General features: G+C 38.9%; 1 protein-coding gene across 1 annotated transcript; it reads right to left on the bottom strand.

Annotated features, from left to right (window-relative positions):
- spire2.L (spire-type actin nucleation factor 2 L homeolog) lies at positions 1-27,720 on the bottom strand. Its single transcript, XM_018242208.2, has 15 exons — positions 26,616-27,720; positions 12,468-12,511; positions 11,650-11,991; positions 11,492-11,560; positions 11,011-11,175; positions 10,673-10,759; positions 10,457-10,580; positions 9,847-10,010; positions 9,366-9,582; positions 8,299-8,417; positions 7,678-7,812; positions 6,534-6,610; positions 5,106-5,133; positions 3,066-3,181; positions 1-1,519 (listed from the first exon to the last, which is right to left on the bottom strand). The coding sequence occupies exons 1-15, from the start codon at positions 26,866-26,868 to the stop codon at positions 1,321-1,323; spliced, it is 2,139 nt and encodes a 712-aa protein (XP_018097697.1). The 5' UTR covers positions 26,869-27,720; the 3' UTR covers positions 1-1,320.

The following is a 27,720-nucleotide window of genomic DNA, read 5'->3' on the forward strand; positions in this document are numbered from 1 at the left end:
TTCAGGTAGTGATGCAGTTTATATTTACAGCATAAGGTTCACATTTTTTAAAAACTTTTTGTACAATTTTGTTACAAAAATATGATTTGTACCATTGTAGGGCTGGAGAGGCCTGTGAGATTTTGCACTGCAAGAGATTCTTTGTGGCACCCCCAGCCCCAGAGAGATAGAGAGGGAAATCTGACTTGGTGGTTATCCGAGTAAGTAGTACAGGGTATGACTTACAAAAATGACAAGAGAGAAAGCAAGGTGGGAGAAAAGTTGCGCTAAGCATAGAAGTGTATTCCCACATGCAGCGCTTAAGGCTAAATGGGTGTGCCCATACTGGGACCAAGCTCTAATAGGGTATTGGTCGTGCCATGCTATGAGAGCCTTTTGGTTTGGTTAGCCACAGTACATAACCCAGCCTTTCCAAAAGTCCTAGATATAAATATGTAGAGTAATACAGTGTTTGCAAAGAATGAAGTTTTACACATTTCTGAGGCAAATGATCCACCATATATTCTGTTACCACCAGAGTCTACTGAATTCTATTTTTAAAAGACCATGTGGCATTTCCTTTCTGTTTCTTGTTTTGTAGGTAAGTGCTTCTCATTATAGGTAGCAATTCTCACCAAGTACCACAATCACAAGCAATATGCTTTGTGGCCAAATTGTTGCTCTAAAAGAAGAAGAAGAAGGGAAAAAAAAAAAAGATGGCACGGAGACATTAGCCTAAAGGACAAATTAAGGAAGTAGCAGCTGTGATCAAACACATTTCAGAACCTTGACATTGTGTGCAATAATAACTATACTATACTGCAGCACTACACCAGTGTTCTATTGAGAGACCAACCTGGGATCAACTTATGTGCAGTAAATCCACTGAGCCGGCTCTGAGATTTTAGGCAATTGATAAGTTAAACTTGAAAACAAGGAAAGGGGTATCCAGTAATCCAGCCAAGATCCCCGTTGATTCAATAATGGATTGAAAAATACATTAAACACAATAAATACCATATTTTAACAGCCTTTCACCAGATCTGGTTATTCTGTAAATCCTTTGGCGCATTACTTAACCAGCATTAGCTGCCTCCAAAATAGTAACATAATAAAGGTCCAGATAGGTTTCAATTGATTTCTTTCTGTGGATGTTTAGGTAGATCAATTGACAGCTTTCAGCCACCAGTGCTTGCAGCATGCATCCTTCATTACAAATATGCAGAAATTCCATTCAGCAGCCTAGAATTCATACATAAAGATATAGATGTTGCAAGCCACTGACAGTAGAATTTATTTTCCCTTGTGACAGTAGTGATGGAATCAGGTGCAACAGTGGTGTCACATTCTCTTGGCAGTCCAGTTGTGTGCTTGCGCTCGTGTTGATCTGGCACCAAGGTTTAAAATGTCCATACTTTTTCTGCTGGAGGACACCACATCTCTAATGAAAGCACCACAGTCAGAGCACACATCCTTCAGAACAGAGCCCTGGGCATAGATATGTGGAAACTGACTCTCTACATTTCTCCAAGAAGGACCACTGTAGGATCAAGAATAGGAAAATGCAGTTTAGAATTTACACTATGGAAACAGATTACCTTTACATTACATTATCTTTAAAGATTTCCTTAGTTCTATGTAAAAGATACAGGCATACCAATGAAAAATAATATATAGAGGTATGAAAAATAGCAAAGACTGTCTCAAATACCTGTTATACCTTCCTTAACTGGGCTATGGCTTACCTAAATGTGGCTCGATGTTAATAGGTAAGCTCACTGTAGTACTGATACAGAAGGATTCCCAGCACATAACAATCCTGCTTCTCTAATTGTGGTAATATCATACATTTTTGTACAGAGAATGTTTCAAAAATAGCAGGTCCCTCATTCATTACATCAATCAAAAAGAGGGACCTACCATTTTTGCAAGATTCTTTGTACAATATGAATGATATTACCAATGAATTAAACTGGAGGCCATGACCCAACCTGAGCACAATCATTGATAGAGATCAATAGTAAATGCTTTTACTGCTTAAAAACAAACATTTGGTGGGGTGCTGAATCCCAAGGCACCATCAACTGACCTCTAGCAGTTACATTGTACAGCCTGACTGCGGAAAATTAGGCAACTCTTTCTAAATGGGCAGTTGGGCAATTACATTTGTGGCCTCCTCTACCCCCAAACCTATCTGTACATTTTTTGCCTGATCTCACCTTTTTAGTACACTTGTAACCCATATCTGTAAATTATTTGTCATAATACTGAACTAAACGGGCTTTAGAGGTTATGTTATCCAATTAGGTTTGTGAGGATTTATTATCCTGAGGGCAGAGACACACTGTCAGATTCGGGGAGATTAGTCGCCCGACAACAAATCTCCTCTTCTTTGGGGCAACTAATCTCCCCGAACTGCCTTCCCGCCAGCTAGAATGTAAATCGCTGACGGGATGGCACTCAGATCGCTTCGTTTTCCGAAGTCGCCAAAAGTTTCTTTGTGAGGGCAGAGACACACACTCCGATTCAATGAGATTTAGTCACCCAGCGATAAATCGACTCTTCTAAAGAGCGACTTAATTTCCCGAACTGCCTCCCGCCGGCTAGGATCTAAATCGCTAGCGGGATGGCACTTGGAGCGCTTTGTTTTCCAAAGTCACCCATACTTTCTTTGTGAGGCCAGAGACACACTCTGATTTGGGGAGATTTAGTAGCCTGGCGATAAATCGCCTCTTCTTTTGGGTGACTAATCTCCCCGAACTGCCTCCCGCTGGCTAGAATCTATATCGCCAGCGGGATGGCACTCGGAGCGCTTTGTTTTCCAAAGTCGCCTGAAGTTTCCTTGTGAGGCAATTTCGGACTACTTTGGAACACAAAGCGCTCAGAGTGCCGTTCCACCAGAGATTTACAGTCTAGCCAGTGGGAAGGCAGTTTGGGGAGATTAATCGTCCCCGAAGAAGAGGAGATTTGTCGCCGGGCCACTAATCTCCCTGAATCCGACCGTGTGTCTCTGCCCTGAGTATCATTCTTGGCTTTATCTGTTGCTTGTATATACCAGTACGGTTATAATGCATTTTAAAGCTTACTGGGAAATGTCAGTCCATCGGGAGGTATGCGCACTTGAGCTGGTTGATCTGGTAGGAATATCAAACCCTACGGTGTATACTGGAATATGGTCCAATTTCTTGGCAGGAAGCTTCATCTGATTAATATGAACAGAAATTAAATAATGAGAGAGAAGCACAAAGATGGACCACTACATGGAATTATGCTTATTTTACAACATTTACATCAGTTACATCTGAGTATAATAGATGAAAAACTGCGACAATATGCGGTAATTACCCTGCAGAACACCTTTATTGTGTGATCCACACAATAAAGGTGTTTTGCAGGTTGATTACTGTGCATTGTTAGCAGTTTTTCATCTATTATATTCGAATACGAAAGCATACTGACGGGGAGTGCAAGGAAAACTGTGACAAACAAGACAAGGTACAGGTCCCACTTTACATGAGGTTACATTTCAGTTCGCTTTACAATTCAGTTCTTAGCTAAATAATGGATAGTGAAATACATTAATAGTGATTACAGAATGTGATTGTACACATGGCAAAAGGAGCACTAATGCCATGAAGCAAGTAGAGCAACGGACCTCAGGCAGCTGCAATGAACAAGTGCCAGGGGCAAAAAGTTGCTTTTTGTAACTTTAAGAACCGAATTTCCAGTTAAACGCACTATTGCACTCCCTGCACTAGCGATGCTAGGGAGTAGCATTGCAGGCAGGGGCGTAACTACAGAGGAAGCAGACCCTGCGGCTGCAGGGGGCCCAGGAGGTATAGGGGCCCCAGGAAGCCCTAATTCATATACAATTTCAATCAATATTGGTAAAAAAGTCAACATCTAGACATTTTTGGGGCCTGAAAAATAATTTGCTGTGTGGCCCATTAATTTCTAGTTATATTATATTCTATATGATAAAGCCTCGTTCATCAAATTACCCACAATTAAACTTACTGTATGCTCAGAGGCTGCTGAGAAATGTATCAAGTAATGTAGCCAACTGTAACAGTTCAGAATCTGGATCACTGAGTGACCAGACTGAAACACCAGAGACAAGAATAATGAACTTTAAAGGGGTTGTTCACCTTTGAGTTACTTTTAGTATGATGTAGAAGAGTGATATTGTGAGTCAATTTGCAGTTGGTGTTCATTTTTTAATATTTGCGGGTATTTAGCTTTTTATTCAGCAATCTGGTTGCTAGGGTCCAAATCACCCTAGCAACCGTGCATTGATTTGAAAAAGAGACTGAAATATGAACAGGAGAGGACCTGAACAGAAAGACGAGTAATAAAAAGTAGCAATAAGAATAAATTTGTAGCCTTGCAAAGCATTTGTTTTTTAGATGGGTCAGTGACCCCCTTTGAAAGCTGGAAAGGGGCAGAAGAAGGCAAATAATGAAACTATAAAACAAAAAACAAAGACCAACTGAAGTATAACATACTAAAAGTTAACTCAAAGAAGGTGAAGCACCCCTTTAAACTTCAATTTTGGAAAACAGAAAGCAATTGAACCATTTCTTTATTTCTGGTGAACAAAAGTGGAAGTTGGAAGGTGAACAACCCATTTAATAAAGTATTATTGAGTCCCTGACTTAAAGGTATAAGAAATTAAGTAATGCATCTCAGATACATGTAGGTATTACTAAAACAGCTTTTATCCCAAAATCTGTTGACAGGGATGTTTATGTATAGGCATCTTCTCTCAATCTGTCTTAATTCATATTCAATCTCATATAGTCTACAAGCAGATTTAGTACATTTTAAGCAGGGATAAAAGAGCCAGTCTAAAGAATGGTAGTACTTCAATTCTGCAAACAAAAATATAAAAAAGGTTTTTCTTTATTGATCAGTGACTCTAGAAATGTAAAAGGTTCAACAGCATTTTACTTTCAGATCAGGGCATTGGTTTATGCATCTTGCACACTGTATAGACTAGAGGATCATTGTTTTCTTGTTGGGTCATATTTGTTTAATGTAGTTTTTTTGTTGTCATTAATATGTTATCATTTAGGCACTTCTTTTTTTAACGGTTGGAAGAAAACAAAGAAAAGAAAAACTCTCACCTTTACATTGCAAGCAGCACAGACAGACCTATAAGGACAATAAGAAGATAATTAGCTGATCCACTCTGGGGAAGATGTGGATTATTGCCCCAAAACAGCTCCAAAACTAAGTCACAAAGGGCCTGGTTTTTGTTATGAAGTTTCCAGATTGGATATTAACTCTGCTAATATGCACTACTGTGCTGTGTTATCCACTTTGAACATCCAGTGCCTGTGGAGAGCATGGCTTGTACCTGTAGGAGGCCCCACTTAGGCAACATTGTGGAAAAGGCAAACATATTCACAAGTCCGGATATACAAAGCTATATTATATATACCCTTAGGGACAGATTTATCAAGGGTCAAATTGAAAAATCAAAATTTTAAATTCGAATTTCAAGCTAATTTTAGTGTACTTCGACTAGGGAATAGTCAAAATTCGATTTGAATCTGAAAAAATTTAAATATCGAAATTTATCATGTACTGTCTCTTTAAAAATTCGACCGACTACTCACCATCTAAAACCTGCCAAATTGCTTGTTTTATCCTATGGGGGGTGATAGAAGGTTACCATGCTTGCACACTCTGGCTCTCCAGAAAACGAATACCTGGTGCTCGGTGAGGGAGGCCTCGGCAACCTCAAATCTCATAAGTAGGAAGAATTTCACTGCGGGTACAAGCCCTTTTTCTTTTTTAAATAAATGTTGGTTGGTCTTTTTTTATTCAAATTTTGAGTTGATGGGAGTTTAAAAAAACTCCCATCACCTCGAAATTCGACACTTGATAAATCTGCCCCTTAATGTCCATTCTGTCTCACAGCAAATCCCTATGCAGTGATTACCAGTTGGTTTCTTGCGTGACTATCCCCATATGTAATAAAAGGCAATGTGTTTGCCCAGGTGCAGTAACCCATAACCAAGAAAAAGCACCTGGGCAAACTAATAGACCCTTGTAGGACAGATCCAGCTCACTGTACAAATGGAGCTTCCTGGTGGAGAGTTACATAAAGATACAGACTATGTCTCAGCTGGGACAGAGTTGTATACATTACCCTACACAGAGCAATTTCTCAGATTTTCTAATGTGGATTGCCTTAAAATGTGTCAAATAAATGGAGTACGGATAGCACAGTTTATCTTCTCTAAAAAATAAATTTATAGCATAGCATATTCTTTGTTGTTTCTTCGTACCATTCCTAGTGTTAATGAATCCCTAGTGTTGGTGAATATTACATTTTGGAACCATGATCTGCCACCAGGCATTGTAATCAAGTTCAAGTCTTGGGTTTATGAAGTTCATCTAACTGCATTGGGATAATGTAGATCAATATTACTGGTCTGGCATAGCCTTACTTACTATATAATGGCAGAATAGTCATCCTAAATGAAACCTTATATGTTACCCATAAATGATTTTCTTCACAGTCCCATCTGACAAGCCATTCTCACCTTTTACAGAAGAGGCAACTAGATGGTCGGGAGAACAGGGGGAGGAGAGGGAACTTCACTTGGCAACAGCAACAAATCTAGAGGCCAAAGGAGATTTTTAATTTCTACAGAGTTAAGAAATCATGTACAACACATTTTTTAGAACTACTTGGTCAACCAAGCTGATCAACCCAGGTTTAAATCTATAACAGAACAGTAAAAAAACAAACTGGTAAAAAGAACAGGAGAAAAAGAGAGTGGAAATGATGATAAGAGGAACCCTTAAACTGCCAAGAAGAAATACCAAATATCTTATATCTTTATCAATTATATTAACAGTCTCTCCCCAGAACCCCAAACAAAGAGATCACAGGGTTTTTGTAGAATTGTAAAAAGGGCATATTGGAGCAAATAGAGAGAAACACTCTACAGCACAGAATTCATTTCCAACTTTTTTTCACTAATTTCCCAGTAACATCACATCAACTTGACCCATAGGTCATGCCCCATGTAGTGTTCCTGTAACAGGATTATAACACTACTGGAATGCTATTAGAGATTAAAAAAAAAAAAGATGAATATCGACAATATCTGAAAAACTCGTCTTAACAAAGACTGAAAGTTCAAGTTATGACCTCTTCATTGTCTATGGCAATATTTTTATCTAAAATGCAAGAAAAGTTTTAGATAACATTTCTTTAAAAGTCTGTTGTGATGGCATAGCTTGGTAATGATCCCAAGATAAAAAAAACAAATATTTTGTAAAGGTAGCCATACACGGAGAGATCCGCTCATTTGGCAATGTCGCCAAACGAGCGGATCACTCCCCCATATGCCCACCTTGAGGTGGGCAATATCGGGCTGATCCAATCGTTGGGCCCTCCTAACGATGGCTAACGGGCGATCGGATTGCCGGACCGCATCAACGAACAGATGCGGCCGCGATCCGACGGGATTTTTAGTCCCGTCCGATCGACATATGTCCGACTTTCGGCCAGATATTGATCGGAGAAGCCCGTCAGAGGGCCCCATTCCCGCCAATAAGCTGCCGACTCGGTCTGACGGCAGCTTTTAACGGCCCATGTATCGCCACCTTTAGCACACTCACTTGTGGCCAACATTTCATTGTATGATTGTATAGGTTTACATGTGCTGACTTCCATACCTTTCCTTTCTTCAAATTGCTGTACAGTTCTTTAGTCTGTAGGAATTTTTCCATCTCAGCCTTCACAAGGACCCTGCGTACATTGATTACCTCCTCCACCGTCAGGGCCAGTGTGTCCACCGGGTGACTGAATTCCTGTAAAATTCAAGCCATTAATGTATTAATGTTATATTGCAGATGTGCCTCCATCATGAAAACACCATCCAGTCAAAAAAGGTGCCATTACTTTCAGTGCTGCCCTCTATAGTTTTATTCCTAACAGGCTTAAGTTTTTTTTACCATTTTTAGATTATATCTCCACATCACTTCAGTTAAGATTTCCATACAACCATGATGTTCCTACTATCAAAGTTTTATTATCCAAAGGGGAAAAAATCCAGACAATTATAACAAACCATCTTGGCATACACTATTAATGAATATACGTTTCCTCTACAATAGGGATGTCCAAATTGGAGGCCCAAGGGACCAGGCAGGTTTTCACAGTCAGAAACACTATCTAGCTTGTCTTCTGGTACACCATCAAGGGTCTCTCCAGTTTTTTTTCTAGTATTCCCAACTTCAAACCATTCATTCTTTTCCTGATGACTAAATGTATTTATTGAACATTTTATCACTCACCAACCACCTGTGCCTGGAGTTCTCTGATGCAGCGTCTGTCTCTGTCCGCTCCTGCACAGAACTGAGTGAGCCATGTGAAGAGGGGGAAATGCCACTGAGTCCAGGAGTGATGTGGGATGCTATGATAAGGACACCATTTTATTATGAGGCATTAATCTTATACAGAAATATCAGTGTTACGCAGATCTATACATAAAATACATTGCAACAGATTATAAAAGCATATACACCAAATTAATGTGGCTTGAGTGCCAAATGTGTTTTAACTATTATTTAAAACCAGTAAAATCACAGAAAATGCATGCCTCCTGATCTATAATCCTAAAACACAGCAGCATGGAGGGGACAGGAGTGGGCTTATCGTGCAGAACTGATCATATTTATTGAATCAGTTTGCAATAGGATAGAGAAAGGATGAACATAAAACCCTTAAGCTTATACATCTTTTTAAAAGTAATACTGATTAAGGCATCTATGATTTCATTATTCAATAAATAGATTAGGGCGCGGATGCTGCCCAGCTATTATAGTCCTTTATTAGTCAATTTTTATTAACAAGGTAAGGGGAAACCATTGCACAAATGCTGACGTAAGTGACAATATGTGGTTACCCTTAAATTATGACAACAACCCCCATCCTATCTCCCCCTTCCCCAGTTCCCCCTACCCTTAAAAATACAGGAGACACTAAAATTTGTTATTGCTCTTTCTCTTTCTATATTATGGCCTTTGAAGCAATCTTTGCACTGTGTTTGAATACTGCAAATCTCAATACCTTACAACAAAGAAGCCAGAGTGAAAAAGAAAGGTTAGGATGGGGGACAGACAGAAAAATATGGAGAAGGAGGAGAATGCCATAGTGATTTTATGGAGAAATCATCACGTGTGCCCTAAAACATTAGTTAGCATCTGGAGCTGTGGTCAGGTCGGGATCATCTGTACCAAGGTTCATACTGTGCATCAGTTTTACCTGAACAGCCTCTGCTTACACAGGTGCATTCTGCCCATTTTTATAGCAAGAGTACGGACTATGAGCTATTAGGTCACAAGGTACATTAATAACTTACCTAAACTCCTGCCCAGAGGTCTATGAGTGGTAGTCATGCTGCCTGAACGCTCTCTTGTTTCTATCCTGTGGTGTCCCAGAGCACTTACTCGCTGTGGAATGTGTCCCATTTCAGTCTGCAGTTGTAACAAATCCTGCTCTGAGAATGAGCGGTCACGTTTAAGTGGCAATGGAGCACTAATCACTCTTCGGGCCTCTGCATTTGGAGAGTCATCCTCCTATAAACATAGATATCCATAACATAACTAAAAGTGTGCTAACACAGTGACTGAAACATTGTTTTTTTTTAAACTTTTAAGGTGCAGTTTAATAGCCTAATCATGCCAAGTTGTGGAGAGTAAACAGTTTAAAACCTGATCACTTCTTTTTATCCATAAAATCTCAAGAACAGTGATGGGTTTAAAGAACAAGTAACCACAGGAGTACAGACAAGATGACTGCACCCTCCTGTGAGATGCACAGATCATACACTGCTTATTTACCTCAGAGAGAATCATCTCCTCCATCTCTTCCAGTGTGGGAGCTTTTAGCAATTTTCGAGGCCGTGGTCGAGGGGCTGCAGGTTCTGGAACAGAGAGGTTTATGCAAGATGTAGACTTAATGTCCTTGGAACATGCTTCCACAATGCAAGGCAGGGAACCAAAACCTATGGGATACAAGACAAGTTTTAGAAGCTTCTACTAGGTCTTCCCTCTGCTCATCACAATTTGCCTTCATCTTGAATTTCATCACAAACAATGCACAATTACCATATACATCTTAACTGCACTTGATGTGATCCATCAACAGAAATACCATAGCACATACCCAACCTCAAACATGTAGCCTGGCTAAATACAGCTACATGAGTCCACAACATACATTCACTAGATTTCAGTTTAATAAACCATGACTTACAAACCTATATGGAAATGTTGACTTCCAAGAAACACTTTATATCAAAACCATTACATTCTGTTTTGACCTATGTTTTTATTTTATGGATTTCCTGCAGTCCACATGCTGCCGTCACTTCTCTTAGTTCATACAAAACTGTAGAATACCAGTAATTAGAATAAGAACATTGTGCTCTGTTAATAGCTCAACATGTACCTTTTTGACCCCTTCTATTTGCATCCACAGGTCGAAGTTTTGGTTCTTTTTTTATTTCTTCAAGCATCTTCTCATGAAGACTCCTCTGTCTATGAGGCATTGGGGACAGGTTCCTACTGGAAACCTATGAAAAAAAAGTGTAAGATTTTTATTGGATAATTCACCTTCGCACCCTCCTTGCCCATGGGTTAAGTATAATGGGCAGCATATAGTTACCGGTTTCAGAGGTGGTCTCGACCTTATAAAATCCAAGATAACTTCATGGGCATCTTTCTTTACTTTTGGAGGAATGTCTCCTCCTACCTGCAAATCAGAGAGTAACTGGGTCACTTATTGTTGAGAGCATATGCTGCAATATAAATGCTCTTTATGTGTGCTTTATTTATACTAATGAAGCTGTGGAAAACTATTTCAAGTATTGCCAAGTATTTCTTGGCAAGACTGTGTTAGAACCAATAACTAGAAGGTTTAGGGTAATTAGAACAGGAAAAGCAGCATTGGAGACAGCAATGTTATCCCTGCAAAGATGCTTACATCCATGGCACTACACTCACCATGACTTTGCGCAGCTTGTATTTCCGTGCCCTGATGTCCTGCATGAGCATTTCAAAGGGGGTCAGCTGGTACTCAGTGGGTAAAGAGTTAAAGGTCTTCTCTCTGACTTTTTTCAACTGAACTCCATGACGTAGGTCCCTCATAAGCTGCACCCACAGGCGTGCCTGTATATCATACAGCTCAGTAACTGACACATGTTCACAAACACAAAAGGAGCCATAAACTACAGCAAATTCTCAATACATATTATACGGCATATAATGGTAATAGCGATACAAGGGAACAAAGAACATGCAATAAAGAAAAAAGAAAGGTGCGACGATCCATGAAAAAAATAAAATATCACGTGTATGTATAACAGAAATAATATAGAATTGGACATACAGTACATAATACAAAACTGCTACGGTGCCATGTTCTGTGCTCATCCCAAATGGAGTTTATAGTAGAAGCTTATATTCAAAACACATTTCTACTCACCCAATCCGTGTTCTGCAAATTTACAAGTCCATCTGGCTCTGTCTCTTCTGCACGTAACTTCATCAGTGTCTGCGAAGGAAGAATTTTAATGTTACCTAGCAGCAGATTCAAAATAGGGAGTCCTCATCCCCTTGTTCAAGGTTCTAATCATTACTAACCTCTTTGGTCTCTCTGATCTCACTCAGAAATGCTCGGAGTTCCACTGTCTCAGCAAAGAGTGCTCTACAGACTGCTTGGTAATGCGTCTGAGCTTCATGGGGTTCTGCTAGGCGTGATGCACAAACTCGCAACACAGCAGAGAAACTGCGTACAAGTCGAGGTTGGCCCTCCTCATCCTCATCCTCTGGTCCATCGTAGCCTTCATCTGTGATACCTTCTGCATCACCGTCGGCCATAAGATCGATGAGCTTTTCCAGTTGGGGACTGAGCTCCCTCTCCTCACATTCATCAAGGCCCCAGTCCAGAGCGCGGTAAATGGCAAAACCCAGGTACTGTACCATCTACAATGAGGTGAGACGTAAATAAGCAAGTGCGAGAATTTCTCAAAGTGGCTAAAGGGTTTTAATGCATTTGTCACAAGGTGTTTCCATTAATATAACACAACTGCTCAGTAATAATCACTTTAGATTCACAGAAATTGATGTCAAATAAAAGACATTTATGAATATGTGTGTATAAGAATTGTGATGCATTACACAGTATACAGTTCTAGCAAAGCACTTCACAAGAAATACATATTAGAAGTACTTTTCAGAGAATTACAATTCCATTGTTTTCTCTCACTGCTAAATATTAAAACATTTAGAATCTTGATAATCTTAGGATCATAAACTTGTAACTAAAAACATCTGTATTTTAAAATGTATGCACAGAATAAATTGCTAATAAAGCACAGAGCCAGGGAATGTGCATTGATTAATCCTCTCTTTGTATGGTCAGCAAATATGAGAAATACATATCAAACCATGAGTTTTACCTGTGTCTCTGTGATTCCTGACAGCGGGGATGTTGGACCAGTTTCTGAAACACAAAAAGCTCATTATTGTTCTGCAATTTCAATACAAAATAAAACACTGGGGAAACAGACAAATATTTTGCAGAAAAGACAGAGTAAAGTACTTTGGTGGATGTCTGCAGTATGGTTCATATAGTATAAAGAGGACGAGACATGTTAGAGTACTAGAATAGTGCAATATCATTCAAGGTTTTGGCAAACATTACGACTCTAATAATGCTTTAAATTAAATATCAGTAAATGACACCTATAAGTGCTACAAAAACCGTGTGTAGCACACTACTTGTCTTTCAGAGGTCAGTCTTGACATTGATTGGAGCCCTATTAAATCTGTTGAACTTTTTAGGGTGCCTTTTTAAATAGCAACTACTCTATTAAAAGAGAAGTAAACCAAAAGAAATATCAAATTGTTCAGGGTGATTTTCTAAGCACTTTTGCAATTTACGTTACTTATATTTTTTTGGTTTTAGGAGCAATTTGTGTTTATACCTGCCAATATAATAACTTTTGTAAAATCAGTACCACCGCTGGTCAGTTCCTGTTAGGGATGCACTGAATCCACTATTTTGGATTCGGCCGAACCCCCGAATCCTTCACGAAAGATTTGGCCTGAATACCGAACCGAATCCGAACCCTAATTTGCATATGCAAATTAGGGGTGGGAAGGGGAAAACATTTTTTACTTCCTTGTTTTCTGACAAAAAGTCACGCAATTTCCCTCCCCGCCCCGAATTTGCATATGCAAATTAGGATTCAGATTCGGTTCGGCTGGGGAGAAGGATTCAGCCGAATCCGAATCCTGCTGAAAAAGGCCGAATCCTGGCCGAATCCCAAACCGAATCCTGGATTCGGTGCATCCCTAGTTCCTGTAAGTGGAATATCAGATTGATAGGAGAGATAAGAGATGTTTAGAAGAAAAAGAAAAGATTTGTTCTAATTTTGCATTGCTCAGGAAAGAGATGGGAAAGGACTTCTGAAGCTTCCTATCTTTTTCCTGGGTAGAAAAACATAAATTTTCCCATATCGCTCTCTTATCATGTAGACTTTAAAGTGGCCAGCAGGTGGCGCTGTTATTACAAAATTCATGATATTGGCAGTAGATACAAATTTTAATAGCTCTCAACACAAATTCATCTGTAATGTAGATCGCAAAGTGCTTATTAAATTTTACTTATCCTTTAAACAACTCATCTTTAGTGATGACAAAAAACTTTCAGCAGGCATGGACTCACTGCGTAATTCCAATTTGTTGTGAAAAAGTCACCTAAAGAAAAAATGGCCATTGACTTTTTTGGACAAAAGGTCACCGAGGCAAAAAAGTTGGCACAAGAAAAAATGCCCATTGACTCGGATTTGGACAAAAAGTTGCAAGCGTAAAAAAAAAAAAAAACATTTATTTTGATTTTTCTTAAAATATTATTTGTTATAATTCTCTGTGTAAAATGGGGTCAACATTTTCTTCAGCCCTACATACATGATTCAACAGACTCTGCCCCAGTGAGCTTACAATCTTAGGTTCCTTTAAGATTACACACACTGTGGTCAATTTTATTAGGAGCCAATTAACCCGATTGTATGTTTTTGGCGTGTGGGAGGAAACCAGAGTCCCCAGAAAAAAAACCATGCAGGCACCATGAGGATGAGCCCTTGGTTGTGCTCAAACACACATAAGATGCATTATAAAGATACAGTTAATTACTCTACATTGTACCCTGAAGCAACCACAGCATAATGAACTCCCACTAGTGCCAGAATGCATAAACAGATTGATAGAACTCGAAAGTCTTCCAGAAATCTACTGTAACGTCTGTGTAACTGACCAGTATATTGGACAATGACTGCCAATACTAGGCCTCCTTAACCAAATCAGCAGCCTCTCGGCCATTGTATGGGACCAAACCATTCTATTTTCCCAGAATGAACTGTTCTACTAACAATAAAGCATAAGTAATAGATATAGTCAGATCAATTTCTACTGCAAATCTTATACCCATAATAGCACCTCTAGCTACATCTAGTGGCCACAGGAGGAAAACATAACAAGTGCCATAGTAAATCTTAAAATTGAACTTAAATATAATACCTACTGTCTGTGAGACTGTTCAGCTTTGAATGAACCTTCAGTATGATGTTGAGAGTGATATTCTGAGATAATTTACAATTGGTTTTAATGTATTATTATTTGTGGTTTTTGAGTTATTTTAACAGCTCTCCAGTTTGTGATTTCAGCAATCTTGTTGCTAGGGTCCAAATTACACTAGCAACCATGCCTTGATTTTAATAAGACACTGGAATATAATTAGGGGAGGGTCTGGATAGTAATATGAGTGATAAAAAGTCAGAATAAGAATTTATTTGTATTCTTTACAGAGCCTTTGTTTTTAGATGGGGGTCAGTGACCCTGATTTGAAAGCTGGAAAGAGCCAGGTGGAAAATAATTAGAAAACTATAAAAAATAAATAATGACAATTGAAAAGTTGCTTAGAATTGGCCATCATATAACATACTAAAAGTTAACTTAAAGGTAAACCACCCATTTAAAGGGGATCTGTCACCCTAATAAGTAATTCCAAATCTTACTTTATGTTGTTAGTCTAGCAAAATAAACTTAATTTGCATTATATAAATGATTATCTTTTTTTTTTTTTTTTTAGAATTGGATTCATCAATTAAATTGAGTAGGCAGGTGCCATTTTATGGACACGGTTATTAAGACAAACTTTGCATCATGCCAAAATCTTGTTTATGTGCCAGAATGGGGACCTGATGCCCATGCACTGGCTACACAATTAGACAGGGGGAGGAAATGGGGGAAGGGCAGTGACATCTAGGATTTACAGAATGGAAAGTGAAAGTAATTGCCTGCCTGAGGGCCAAACAATAGGTGATTGACAGCTGAGAATTTTAAAAGAGTTTATAACAGTTATGGGTGTTTTAAAAAAATTCATATTTAATTTGAAAAATACTTTTACTACACAGCTTTTTATGTCTAGGCGACAGGTGAAAACACAGAATCGTTCCTATGAAATGGGTCAAAGATCTTGCCATTAACCTTGTGAGATTATTGCTCTCTTAGGAAAACATTCCATAAGGGATAAAGTACAAGAGTAAAGACAGACATTCAGTACCCAAAGATTAGCACTTCAATCCATTGAAAGCTACTGGCAGAGTTTTCCTCTAAGGTTAATGGCACACAAGGATGTTTCTCCGCCTGAGTAACTACAGACAGAGAGAAGCCAAGGCTGAGTCTTGTGTGACCCTAGCCTAAAGCATGCTTTGCCTGAAGCCCCTGCGCTACTGCAGTAAACAACAGCAACCAATTAGAAATTTCTTTCAGTTATTCTGACTACACTTAAAGGAAAACTGTACCCCCCAAACAATGTAGGTCTCTATTAAAAGATACTGAGTAAAACAGCTCATGTGTAAAACCCTGCTTCATGTAAATGAACCATTATCATAATAATATACTTTTTTAGTAGTATGTGCCATTGGGTAATCATAAATAGAAAATTGCCATTTTAAAAAATAAGGGCCGCCCCCTGAGATCGTAAGATTCACTGTGCACACATACAAACCACATGTAAGGTCACATGAGCCAATTAACAGACAGAGTTCTGCCTTTTGCTTCCTCACTTCTTCCTGTTACAGTTAGTGTTGTAGTATTTCTGGTCAGGTGATCTCTGAGGCAGCACAGATAGAGTCACGAAATGGTGGTTCAAGGCAAGAGATGTAAAAGGGCAATATTTATGTAAATATATATTCCAGTTTGGTAAGATTCTTTAATATGTCATTCAATTTGATATAAACTATCTGTTGCTTAACTATTCATTTTGGGGGTATAGTTTTCCTTTAAGCACCTAAAACTTACAGCTGATGCTGTGCATTTCTACACGGCGCACCATATGAAACTGAGCTCACAGGTATTTGCAAGATGAAAAAAGTGGTCATTTATTTAACCAACTATATATATATAAATATATATATATATATATATATATATATATATATATATATATATATATAAATATATATATATATATATATATATATATATATATATATATATATACAGTAGTAATGGATCAGCACACTCATTTTAGAAGTGATTAAAGTGTCTTTATTGGTAACACAGCATTGTTATCCGACGTTTCGGTCCCACCTGTTACCAATAAAGACACTTTAATCACTTCTAAAATGAGTGTGCTGATCCATTACTACTGCATATTATGAACATTGATCGTGCACCTCTACTCTATTGGAGATCGAGTGCGGACACCCAAAGCAACTCTATATATATATATATATATATATATATATATATATATATATATATATATATATATATATATATATATATATGTACTGTATATAAACAATGTATAGAGTGATGGCACTCACATGATTTGAACAATAAAGGCTATAAGTTGTCAAAAAAGTAGAGGTTTATTCATCCAACTTTTCGGTCCCGCACAGGGACCTTTATGAAGGAAACAATATATATTAGCCAAAAAAATATATAGCCAAAGAGAGGCTTGATGACATCATAGTAGTGGAAGACACACCTGTGAAAATAAAAAGATCCACTGGTTATAACAATGGGCTCCTGCATGTTGTACCATTCAAATAGGCCAACTACTCTGCGCCTGCCCACCTTCGCCGTGGGATCAAGGGGTAGCTAGTGGGTCACTTAGCCATGTCCCTGTGTATTGGATGCACTACAGTAGAGGTGGGCAAGTTACCATAAAGCACACTTCCGACTCTGGCAATATGCAATAGGGTGCTCCCAGCATTGAGCGGAGAGATAATAGACCAATAGATGCTATGTCCAATTAGACTGGCTGCCTGTCCTAGTGTTGATTCACTAGGGGAGTACTCAATAGGCTGGACTGAATTTACAGACGGCACCAGCTGTGTGCGCAAGCCAAGGACTAAGGTCAATAAAATAAGTGCATTTGCAGTTTGTCTTAGCCCACATATCTGTATACGGGATAAAGCAACGTGCTACTTACATTGGTGAGGAATGCCTAGACCGAAAGCAACAGCAGGAGTTACATGTGTCCTTAATCAGAGGGTCCGGTAGGGCATTCCTCACAAATGTAAGTAGCACGTTGCTTTATCCCGTATACAGAAATGTTGGCTAAGACAAACGTCAGATGCACTTATTTTATTGACCTTAGTCCTTGGCTTGCGGACACAGCTGGTGCCTTCTGTAAATTCGGTCCAGCCTATTGAGTACTCCCCTAGTGAATCTCTGTTAGAGTTCAAATATGACATTAGTTGTTCACTGAACTCCTTGGTGAGAAGGAAGTGTGTGGATTATCTAAAGCTATGAGGCCAAAGGCCAAATGCTATTTCACTGTCTCTGAAGCAAGTTCTTATATCCTCATATATACTAAAAAATAAAAAAAAATGCAGTACTACTGTAATGAATAATGTGACACAAACACCCATACAAAATACCAATGTTGCCTATAAATAAGTACTTATTTCTAAGTATTTATTGGCTCTTATTTACACAAGAGCCATTAGTTTCCTACAAATGATATCCTTATAAACAATGTTTAGGGATGTTATCAGTTATAACGTATAATGTAACATAAACTGTCACATGACTCCTTGAAACTTGAGAAAATAACGAACCCTTCGTTCTAACGTATGAGAATATCCGAAGTCACCTCAGAGTTCTATGACCTGTATAAAAGGATTGTCCTTATGGCCTTGTGCCTTTACATGGTCATGGAGCCCCTTCAGTGACTTCTAAAATGTTTATATATCCTACACCTACAGTATAACTCGATTTTACGTCCCTGGGCTTTATAGTGTGTCGGAATTGAGGTGGTTTTGTTGCAATCCCATAAAGGCATGCAGCATTTTTTTTTCTTTCCAGATTTAATGTTTTCTGGACTTTACACTGTTTTGATGCGGTCTCCATGGAAATGCATAATGGGGTTCTACTGTGTTATTGAACCTTATTCCTTATCCTGTATATGCAGCACTGTATGTTTCTTACATACATTAGCTTGCAGACAGGTTAAATACTAAGCTGCTCATACAAAATATGATATATCTAATACATAGGCAGAATTTGTTCCTTGCCTAAAGAGCTTACTATTAAATAAAATATTAACTTCCTTAATTCCCATTCTTCAGTTACAGCATAAAATGCTACACAGTTTGTATACAAGCTTTTTTTTAAATAAACATCTAGGAATTTATACTGAAACCAAGCTACAGCACAATCAATACATCAACTTACAAAGCTTTATACTATTAAGCAATCAACACACTGTTTGCAGTAGACAGGGAAACTAATCCACAGAGTTTGCCAGCCATGGAGACAGTGCTGTAGTGATTACTACAACAAGGGAACTTGCACACAAAAGGAATACGATATGTCAGAACCCCAGCCAAAACAGGCAAAACTGAACTGGACTCACAGCTAACTGAACTGATTCACAGTCTGAACAAATCCTCAGCTGAAGCTGTTATCAGCATGGGAGTGGGGACATAGGGATGCATTTGCTAACATATGTGGCAAATTATTTCATTCAATCTCATTTTCTAGCTTTACAAAATATGTCATTTTATTGTCCTTTTATTGATCTGTCTAAATGTAAATCGCTTGTTCTTTCTAGGTGCCCTCTTGAGCCAGTTACCAGCCCTTGTTAAGTAAATATATACAGGCATAACTAATCATAAGAGCAGGGCTGCAACTATCTAAATTACTTTTTACATGGATATAGACTATGGGGCAAATTTATCAAAATACGTGTTTCGATCTTAATGAGTAAAAACTCCCTCATGTTATATTCATTCCTATGGGATTTTTAGAACTGTATTTATCAAATGGTGAGTTCTAACTTTCACCCATTGACAAATACAATTCTAAAAACCCCATAGGAATGAATAGAACGTGGGGGAGTTGTTATTATTAAGCTCTAAACTCACATTTTGATGAATCTGCCCCTAAGTTTTACTCAATAGGTGCACTGGCTAAACTGTATGGAAAATCCCCATTTTCTCAGGTGAGAAAACTAGGTTAGGAAAGTTGAAAAAGGACCCTGGTTTTTGATCAACATGTTAAAAAGCCAGGAGAAGACAGCAAGTCAGAGCTGGAACTGGAGTTAGGCCGGTATTCAGTCTTCTAAATCTAGACTCTATGCATGCTCAATAACAAATAATAACAAAATCTATAGAAAGTTCATCTTAAAGATATCAAATCCCTTTTTCTGTTGAACTGAAACCATTTTATTGTAATGATGACTCCTAGATATATTATAGTTGTCTAGACAGTTTCAGTGACTTATTTTTAGCATGCTCATTTATTTTTTGTATCACTTTCATATAAATATTATGCCTATGCTTATAGTTTTAAAAACTCCCAAGCCATTGCCAACTCTCCTTTCCTATCATCGCATTATTTCTAGGGGAGAAGGACTAACCAAAGTTTTCAGTAGCTTCCTGGCTGAAGTGATATTTATTGCTGTAACTAATAGTAATGGCATATATAACAATACAACAATCTTATAGTATGTACATTGGAAAAAAAAAGTTGCGAAACATAATTTTTCCTGTATATGCAGAGTTTACATTTTTGCACAGATTACTTATAAGAAATACTAGCTGTGCAAAAACACAGGTAATAGGTGCCCTGAAGTCTTTTCACAATTCTCTTCAGTATTTCGTTGCTCAACCAATGAGTCCAGTGCAGGCTTATTCAGACATGCAGCCCGCTGGCTTCATTTTAGCATTTCTCTCTCCCACCCTGCCATTTAATCGTACTCATGATTGTCAGAATTCTGTAACACATAGAATTCTAAATTAATTAAACAAGTTTGGTGACTCTTTCCTAAACAACACTGGACTAGATAGGAAGTGTCATATGTAATATGAACTACTAAGTGTAATATGACCTATTTAAGTACAACATGACTATAAAAACAGAGTATGTCCAGATCAAAGATACATGAACTTATTAAAAAAAAAAAAAAACGTTTACATATAGAGCGAGCAATCCAGAAACACATTATCCAGAAAGCTCAAAATTATGGAAAGTCCGTCTCCCATAGACTCCTTTTTATCCAATTTTTTTAATGATTTCCTTTTTCTCTGTAATAATAAAGCAGTACCCTTGTACTTGATCCAAACTAAGATATAATTAATCCTTACTGGGCGTGAACCCAGCCTTTTGGGTTTATTTAGGGGCCTATTTATGAAGCCTTGATTTTGTCCTGGTTGAGTTTTTTAGGGGGAAAACAATTTTTAGAGAAAAAAAAAACTTGCATTTATAGAGATTTAATATACCTCAAAGCTGCTAAAAAAACGAAAATACTCCAGCTAAAACCTGTCAAAGTCATGTAGAAGTCAATGGCAGATACCCCTTATACAATCGTAAAATAATCCGAAAAGTCGAGGTTTTCGGGTGACAAAACATACAATTCGAGCATCAAATTTGGAAATTGTCACATGATTTTGAGACTTTTCCCACACCAACTTTTTTTTACCTGATTTTTTGATAAATGAGTTAAATTTCATGGATGGGAATTAGGTCAACTTTGTTTTAATAAAAAAATGGGGGAAATTCAAGTTTTAGTAAATACTAAATGTTTAAACTAAACGTAATGTTTACATCACTTTAAGGGGTAGTTCACCTTTAAGTTAACTTTATTATTTATTTTTTAAAGGTTTTTAGTTATTTGCCTGTTCTGACTCTTTCCAGCTTTCAAATGAGGGTCACTGACCCCATCTAAAAACAAATGCTCTTTAAGGCTACACATGTATTTTGATAGCTACTTTTTATTACTCAGCTTTCTATTCAGGCCTCTACTATTCATATTACTGTCTCTTATTCAAATCAGTGCATAGTTTCTAGGATAATCTGGACCCTAGCAATCAGATTGCTGAATTTTTGTTTTTTACATTCCCTTTATGTTCTAATGCATTTCAATGGGAGAATTTGGTAGATTTTAAATATGTTTTCCTGCATGTTATGTCATAGTTTCTCCCCTGATTTCTCCTGTGAATGTGACTTTTACTTTTCCTGTCCGCTGGAAAACTTAAAATCAGGGTTTGACTGGAATTATTATTTTTATTTCACTTTATAGCCTTATTCACCGGAGGGGGGCAATATATTAGGCAATCACCAGTGAATTCTACATAGGTAGCATTATTTATCTATTGGTGTTTAATCATATGAACAGTAGTCATGGTTACAGTCAAAACTAGGGGGCCGATTCACTAAATTCGAGTGAAGGATTCGAAGTAAAAAAAACTTCGAATTTCAAAGTATTTTTTGGGCTACTTCGACCATCGAATGGGCTACTTCGACCTTCGACTTCAAATCGAAGGATTCGAAGTAAAAATCGTTCGACTATTCGACCATTCGATAGTCGAAGTACTGTCTCTTTAAAAAAACTTTGACCCCCTAGTTCGGCAGATAAAAGCTACCGAAGTCAATGTTAGCCTATGGGGAAGGTCCCCATAGGCTTGCCTAATTTTTTTTGATCGAAGGATATTCCTTCGATCGTTGGATTTAAATCCTTCGAATCGTTCGATTCGAAGGATTTAATCGTTCGATCGAAGGAATAATCCTTCGATCGTACGATCGCAGAATTTGCGCTAAATCCTTCGACTTCGATATTCGAAGTCGAAGGATTTCAATTCCTAGTCGAATATCGAGGGTTAATTAACCCTCGATATTCGACCCATAGTGAATCAGCCCCTAAATGTTTGTTCAAATAGGAATTTATAGGTTAAAGCACTGCGTATCTTGACAGCGCTATATAAATAAATGATGATGATGATGATGGGTAATATTTCAACATTTTCCAGATAATAGATCCCCTGTAGTATCTTTACATGGGAGAAAGTCACCTTTAATTACTTTAATATTGCATGCAGAAGCAATCCAGGCAAGGAACATTTCATTTTGTGTTCATTCTCTGTATTTTTTCTAGTATTTGCTTATTTTTCTCTATGTATAGCAGTTGTTTTATATGAAACTTTTGATATCGCCTTGACCAGTTTCATACTAAATCTATGCTTTAAAGTCAATTACTGGTGAATAAAATCACCTTTTGATACCACATATAAGAATCATAAACTGACTTTCATATCAAAAACACAAATCACCATGAGAGCCAGTGTAAATACTTTCAGTACACCTATACACACACACTGCACGTGTATATATATACAAACATGTGAGATTTAGGTACTGTACTTAGCTGTTGCAGAGGTGTCCATCTCCTATAGAATGAAACCCTCTTTCCTTCATTATTCTGTGAAACCTTAGTGCTAAACAAGAAAAGCTTCCTCAGCATGAAATTCTAGCCGCTCAGAATTTATAGGAACTGGAGAGACTGGGCCTGCCAGAGAATATGCTGCAAGAGCAATTGTAGAAAATCTCATCTTGCAGTCTCAGGCCTACACATACCCAGATCAATAACCTGTAATATCTTTATTATGAGCTGTAAGGAGTCAGTCATCTATCCAATGATTATAATATCCTTTTCATGCGACTTGTCTCTCACGCCTACCTCCTTGTAGCATCTCCCAATGACTGACAATACAGGCAGAAGGGCATAGCATTGTTTTGCTCTTGCAACTAGAGGCAAAAGCCATTCATCCAATTGGGAAATGTGTCATACCTATCATTCATTAGCATGAAGATGCGGGCAGGTATATCTTATTAAATGGAATTAAATCATAGCTCACAATGCACTAATTGCCCTGTAAAGATATGTGTCTGAAGACATCAATTAATCAGAAGTATGTAATAAATCTCCATTAGCATAGTTCATGTACACGTGTTCCTGGGTGATGTCATGCTAAACCAGCAAGACAGAGAGCCCTGAAAAAGAGAGTGGCTTTGTAATAGGGAGTTAAGAGCTCTCTTCTGAGAGAGGGTCTAGTGCACATTAAAGCAAGAGTGGGGAAGGAATGAGGACAGGTAACTATAAAAGCTATAAAGTAACAGGAAAAAAAGCTATAAAGTAATAGATATGAGTAGTTTAAATATGTTGTCACAAAGTGGAAAGCATGGAAAGGTCAAGAATATTATTGTACACAGTCATGGGCTTTTCAGGGCTTAGTGCTGCTCCGAGGCAGCCAAGTTGATGCCGTCCCCCCATTGCTTCCCGCACTTAGGCTTTTTCGTGGCAGAGCAGGTGTGGGGGGGGGCTGCTGCACTAGGAAAGCTGAAATTCTGATTTAAAAACGTAACTTAGTAAACACGCCACACAGGTTTTGAAGCAATTCATGGTTTTGGATAAGAGTGCTTTTGCCTGGATATTGGGTGCTGAGCATTACATGGGGATGATTTTATTGAAATACTGTCAGAATGCCTATCTATTCTTTCAATTACCTCATGCTTTACCTGAAAGTTTAAACTGCGTACTATTTTTTTTTTTTTTTTTTTTACCATGCCTACTTTGTCCTTCACAATGGCAAGGTTTGCCTTAGGGCTTGGAAAGTTTTAGTTTCACAGACTGGCAGAATAATGAACATAAATACACACATTTATGCATTATTCATGAAAGGTTGAACTGATACAATGCTCTGACTATCGAAGAACTCTAAGGTTGCATGCCTTTTCTAGGCAAGCTCACACTCACAGTTTAAGTATAAAAAAAAAAAAAAAATCATTATATGGCATAGTGCTACATTTCTGGTGGTAAAGATTTTCACCTTCAGTCCTGCACTGAAAAATGCCAGACTGCTGGCACTTAAATTCTTGACCACAAAGTACAAAAATAAAAGCATTGTTCCTTTGTAAATAACAAGCAATTTCCAAAATTATTTGTAGTGAAGGCCAAAGAGATATACAGCTTAAACATATACAATGCATATACAAAGTCAACCACTTAGTCATTCATAAATGACAAACTGTGCTATGCTAAAATATGGTTATCAGTTATTTGTGACGGTCCTTTTGGGATTTGTGTGGTCATAAATAACTAATTTATAAGGATTTTAGATGTCACTTATTCTGCCTTTGTGATACATAATACATTGGACATAAAGCTGCTGGTTGCATTTTTGCTGTGGGCACACAGGCTGTTGTCAGCCTGCATATTTTTGGAGGCTGAGAGAAGCAGATCTGCTCAGTGCCCCTGCTCCATTGATTTGAATTCGATAAGCCTGTGTGTGCTTACACACAGTGGAGATGAAGCCTTCAGGCTTTTCTCAGCCTGCAAAAATACGCAGTCTGATAACAGCCGCTAACAACAGCCTGTGAGCCCATAGCCTTAGGTTGAGGTCACACGGGGAGTTTTTACGCTGCATTATTAAAAACGTGCAGGCGAGTGTAAATACGCACAAAAGGAACCCATATTGAAAATGATGAAATACGCACTATAGCAATTCCCATGGGGGCACTTGCGAGCCAACATCTGCCACGCAACACCAGTATTTGCGTTTTTGTTGAAATATGGTGAAAATGTCACACTGTTCTTTATATGTATAGTATTAGTAATGCTATTATCAGAATCAAAATTTTCTCTTCCTATAAAAATATTCCACACTATTACCAAGTCAGCAAAAGAGTTTCTATTTTGAAAACATTATTTTAAGCTAATGGGCCAATTATTCCGGCTTGCATTAACAAAGCAGGTCTGGTGATCAGAGTCTGTGCCGTTACTGCTATGTCTGGTTATGACAGTGTCAAAAAAAAAACAACTTTATAGCCTGTGAAAGCCCTAATCCCTTTTCTGGTTGGTTTCAAACTGCCCAGCTGAGATCATGTGTGTTGTTGAAGTTAACCATACAATATTCTAACTTACAATACGTAATGCTTTTTCTGCCCCATGCAGTTCATATGGCCTTATAACTTACATGTATAGGTTTTCTCGGTATGCTTTTGAAAGGCAGTGCTAAGAACAGAACTGGCTGCACTATACAATAGCTCAGGGGAGTAAAAAACAGAATGGAATCCTTTTAATCCATGCAGGATCATATTTAGTTCATAATGTAAATGTTAATGTGCTGATGTCATAGACATCTAAACTGCAGCTGATCATAAATAACAAATCCCAGAAACCCTTAAAGGGTCAGGGTATCAGGGGATATATAGAGGAACAGGTCTTTGCAAATGCTGAGGTGTCCAAGAGGTATAGTGGGGTAACGGGCAGTAAACAATAAGCAGTTCAATATATGTCTAAGAAAAATATCATATTTAAGGTGTCCTGAAATGTTTTTGCTCTGGGGCCCAAAAAAATCTAGTTATGCCACTGCAGGGTTTATTGCTTTATTATGTTCTTGGGTGTGATATACGATAATTGACAAGCTACACGGGATACAGGCTTCCTATGCTATCAAAATACTTTGACATACACGGAGACCACTGTGCAATCTGCAGTGCTATTAGGGGGGGGGCTACCTCTGCCATGATGTTGCTGACTGGTCTGTACTACATAATATAAACAATTGGCAAATGCACAAGGTCTTCCCTATGTTAATTAGCTCCCAAACATATTTTTAAATTAGTGCCAATATGCTTCATGGGCAGAGATGTATCCTCACAGCATTACATACACATTCCACCTGTGTGTGGCTTGTCCAGCCCTCTCCCAAAGGCAAGTGCTGGCTCTTAACCCAGGGAGCACCCAACATGTTGGGTTTAGGTGGTTGCCTGTATCAAGGACTGGCCTGATGGTGCCAGAGCAGACCATGTTACTATAAGAAGGATCCAGTGCTAAATTGAGAAATATCTTCCCAGTTCGCATTCTGTACTGACCCTGGTTCTTTCCCATAACTAATTCATTCCTTTCCCATGCCAGGAGAGCCCAAGGCGTGCCACACACTCAGAGGAATGCTTTGCAAGGTTATTGTCAGGGTGAATGGCGTGTCTATGGGGCAGTTCAACACTGACTCTGGCATTAAGGATGCGCTTATGACACAGTGTCACACACTGCGCACAACTTACTCATGGCTGTACTTTATAATGCCTGTCTCTAATGTTTATTTATACTGGTCAGTCCCCCCCCCCCCATGTATGTGCCAGCCCCACGCTCGTTACTGCGCATTAATCAAACAATGTAATAGTTCCCCATTTTTCCCTACTCAATTGCAAGCTCTTTGCCCCAGGAAGTCAAAATGGAATGCACTCACCCGCCGTGCCCTGGGTCTCCGGTAGAACGGTGATGGCCCCATCCCTGTGGAGTAGAAGAGACGATGGATCCCGAATTCTGCCCCTCGGTGGCCAATGTTCCTCCAGCAGCCCCCGGGAGCACTGGTAACACACGGCCCACGCCTGCTCCTCATTGATCGGCTGTTCGTAGGATTTCAGCACTTCCTCCAAGGACAGCTCCCCGCTGCCCCCTGGAAAGCCCCCGGCACTACTACTACTGCTGGCCTGGGCCATACCGACAGCGGCTCCATCACCGGACGACTCGGCACCGCGGGCTGCTCTCCATCACACAGTCCGGTGCAGGGGCTGGGCCACCGCCTCCCTCTAACCCTCCTACCGGGAGCGTGTCATCATTGTTTGGGGAGGAGAGGGAAGTTTAAAAACCAGGAGACGTGGGGTCTTTATCGTGAGACTGAGGACTGGCGGGAGGCAGAAAAAGCCACACAAGGGAGTGACGCAATGACAGGAGGGAAGACGGCTTCCCCCCAAAGTGATGCGAGGCGATTTGGCTCAGGAGCCGTGAGATAAGTGGGAGTGACGCTAACACGCCGCCAAGGTGTGAAGAGAAAGATATTGAGTAACGTGAGGTAAATGTGCAGCCCAACCCAGTGCAAAGCTCAGCCCCTATCAGATAAGTGCCAATGATATGGATCGGTGCCCTGACCTCACCTTCAACACACACACGCTACTCACGCACTCTCACCTGTCATCCGGGTCTTATTGCGCAAACTGAGCGCTAGTTGGGCGGGTGGACGCTCTGCGGCGCAATAGAGAAATAGGGAACCGCTTCATTCCTCCATTGAACCGATTGGTAGTCCAGCCTGATACTCTATAGCTGCTGCTACAAATACTTGGTGTAAATGCCAGCCACCACCAAATATTTGCAAACGTTTATTGAAACACCTTATTATTTAGTGCACTATTGGGCTCACTATACTTTCTTGACCCCCAGAACGATTACGCAGGTCTAGGTACACAGAGGCCCAAACAGCCCACTATGGCATCTTAGAGCAGCCCTCTAGCATTAGCCAGAACCCACAGATTGTCAGTCTGGACCTCCAGGGCTGGATTTACCACATCCCTTTC

Source organism: Xenopus laevis, chromosome 4L (assembly GCF_017654675.1).
Source record: "Xenopus laevis strain J_2021 chromosome 4L, Xenopus_laevis_v10.1, whole genome shotgun sequence".
Taxonomy (NCBI): domain Eukaryota; kingdom Metazoa; phylum Chordata; class Amphibia; order Anura; family Pipidae; genus Xenopus; species Xenopus laevis.

Bases quoted from the DNA above. Each gene is read 5' to 3' on its own strand.
- spire2.L (XM_018242208.2), bottom strand. From the start codon at position 26,868: ATGGCCCAGGCCAGCAGTAGTAGTAGTGCCGGGGGCTTTCCAGGGGGC. The intron at 11,561-11,649 runs GTTAGTAATGAT...CTTCCTTCGCAG, and splicing joins AGATCAGAGAGACCAAAGAG to ACACTGATGAAGTTACGTGC. The intron at 7,813-8,298 runs GTGAGTGATAAA...TGAATTTTACAG, and splicing joins ACTCCAGGCACAGGTGGTTG to GAATTCAGTCACCCGGTGGA.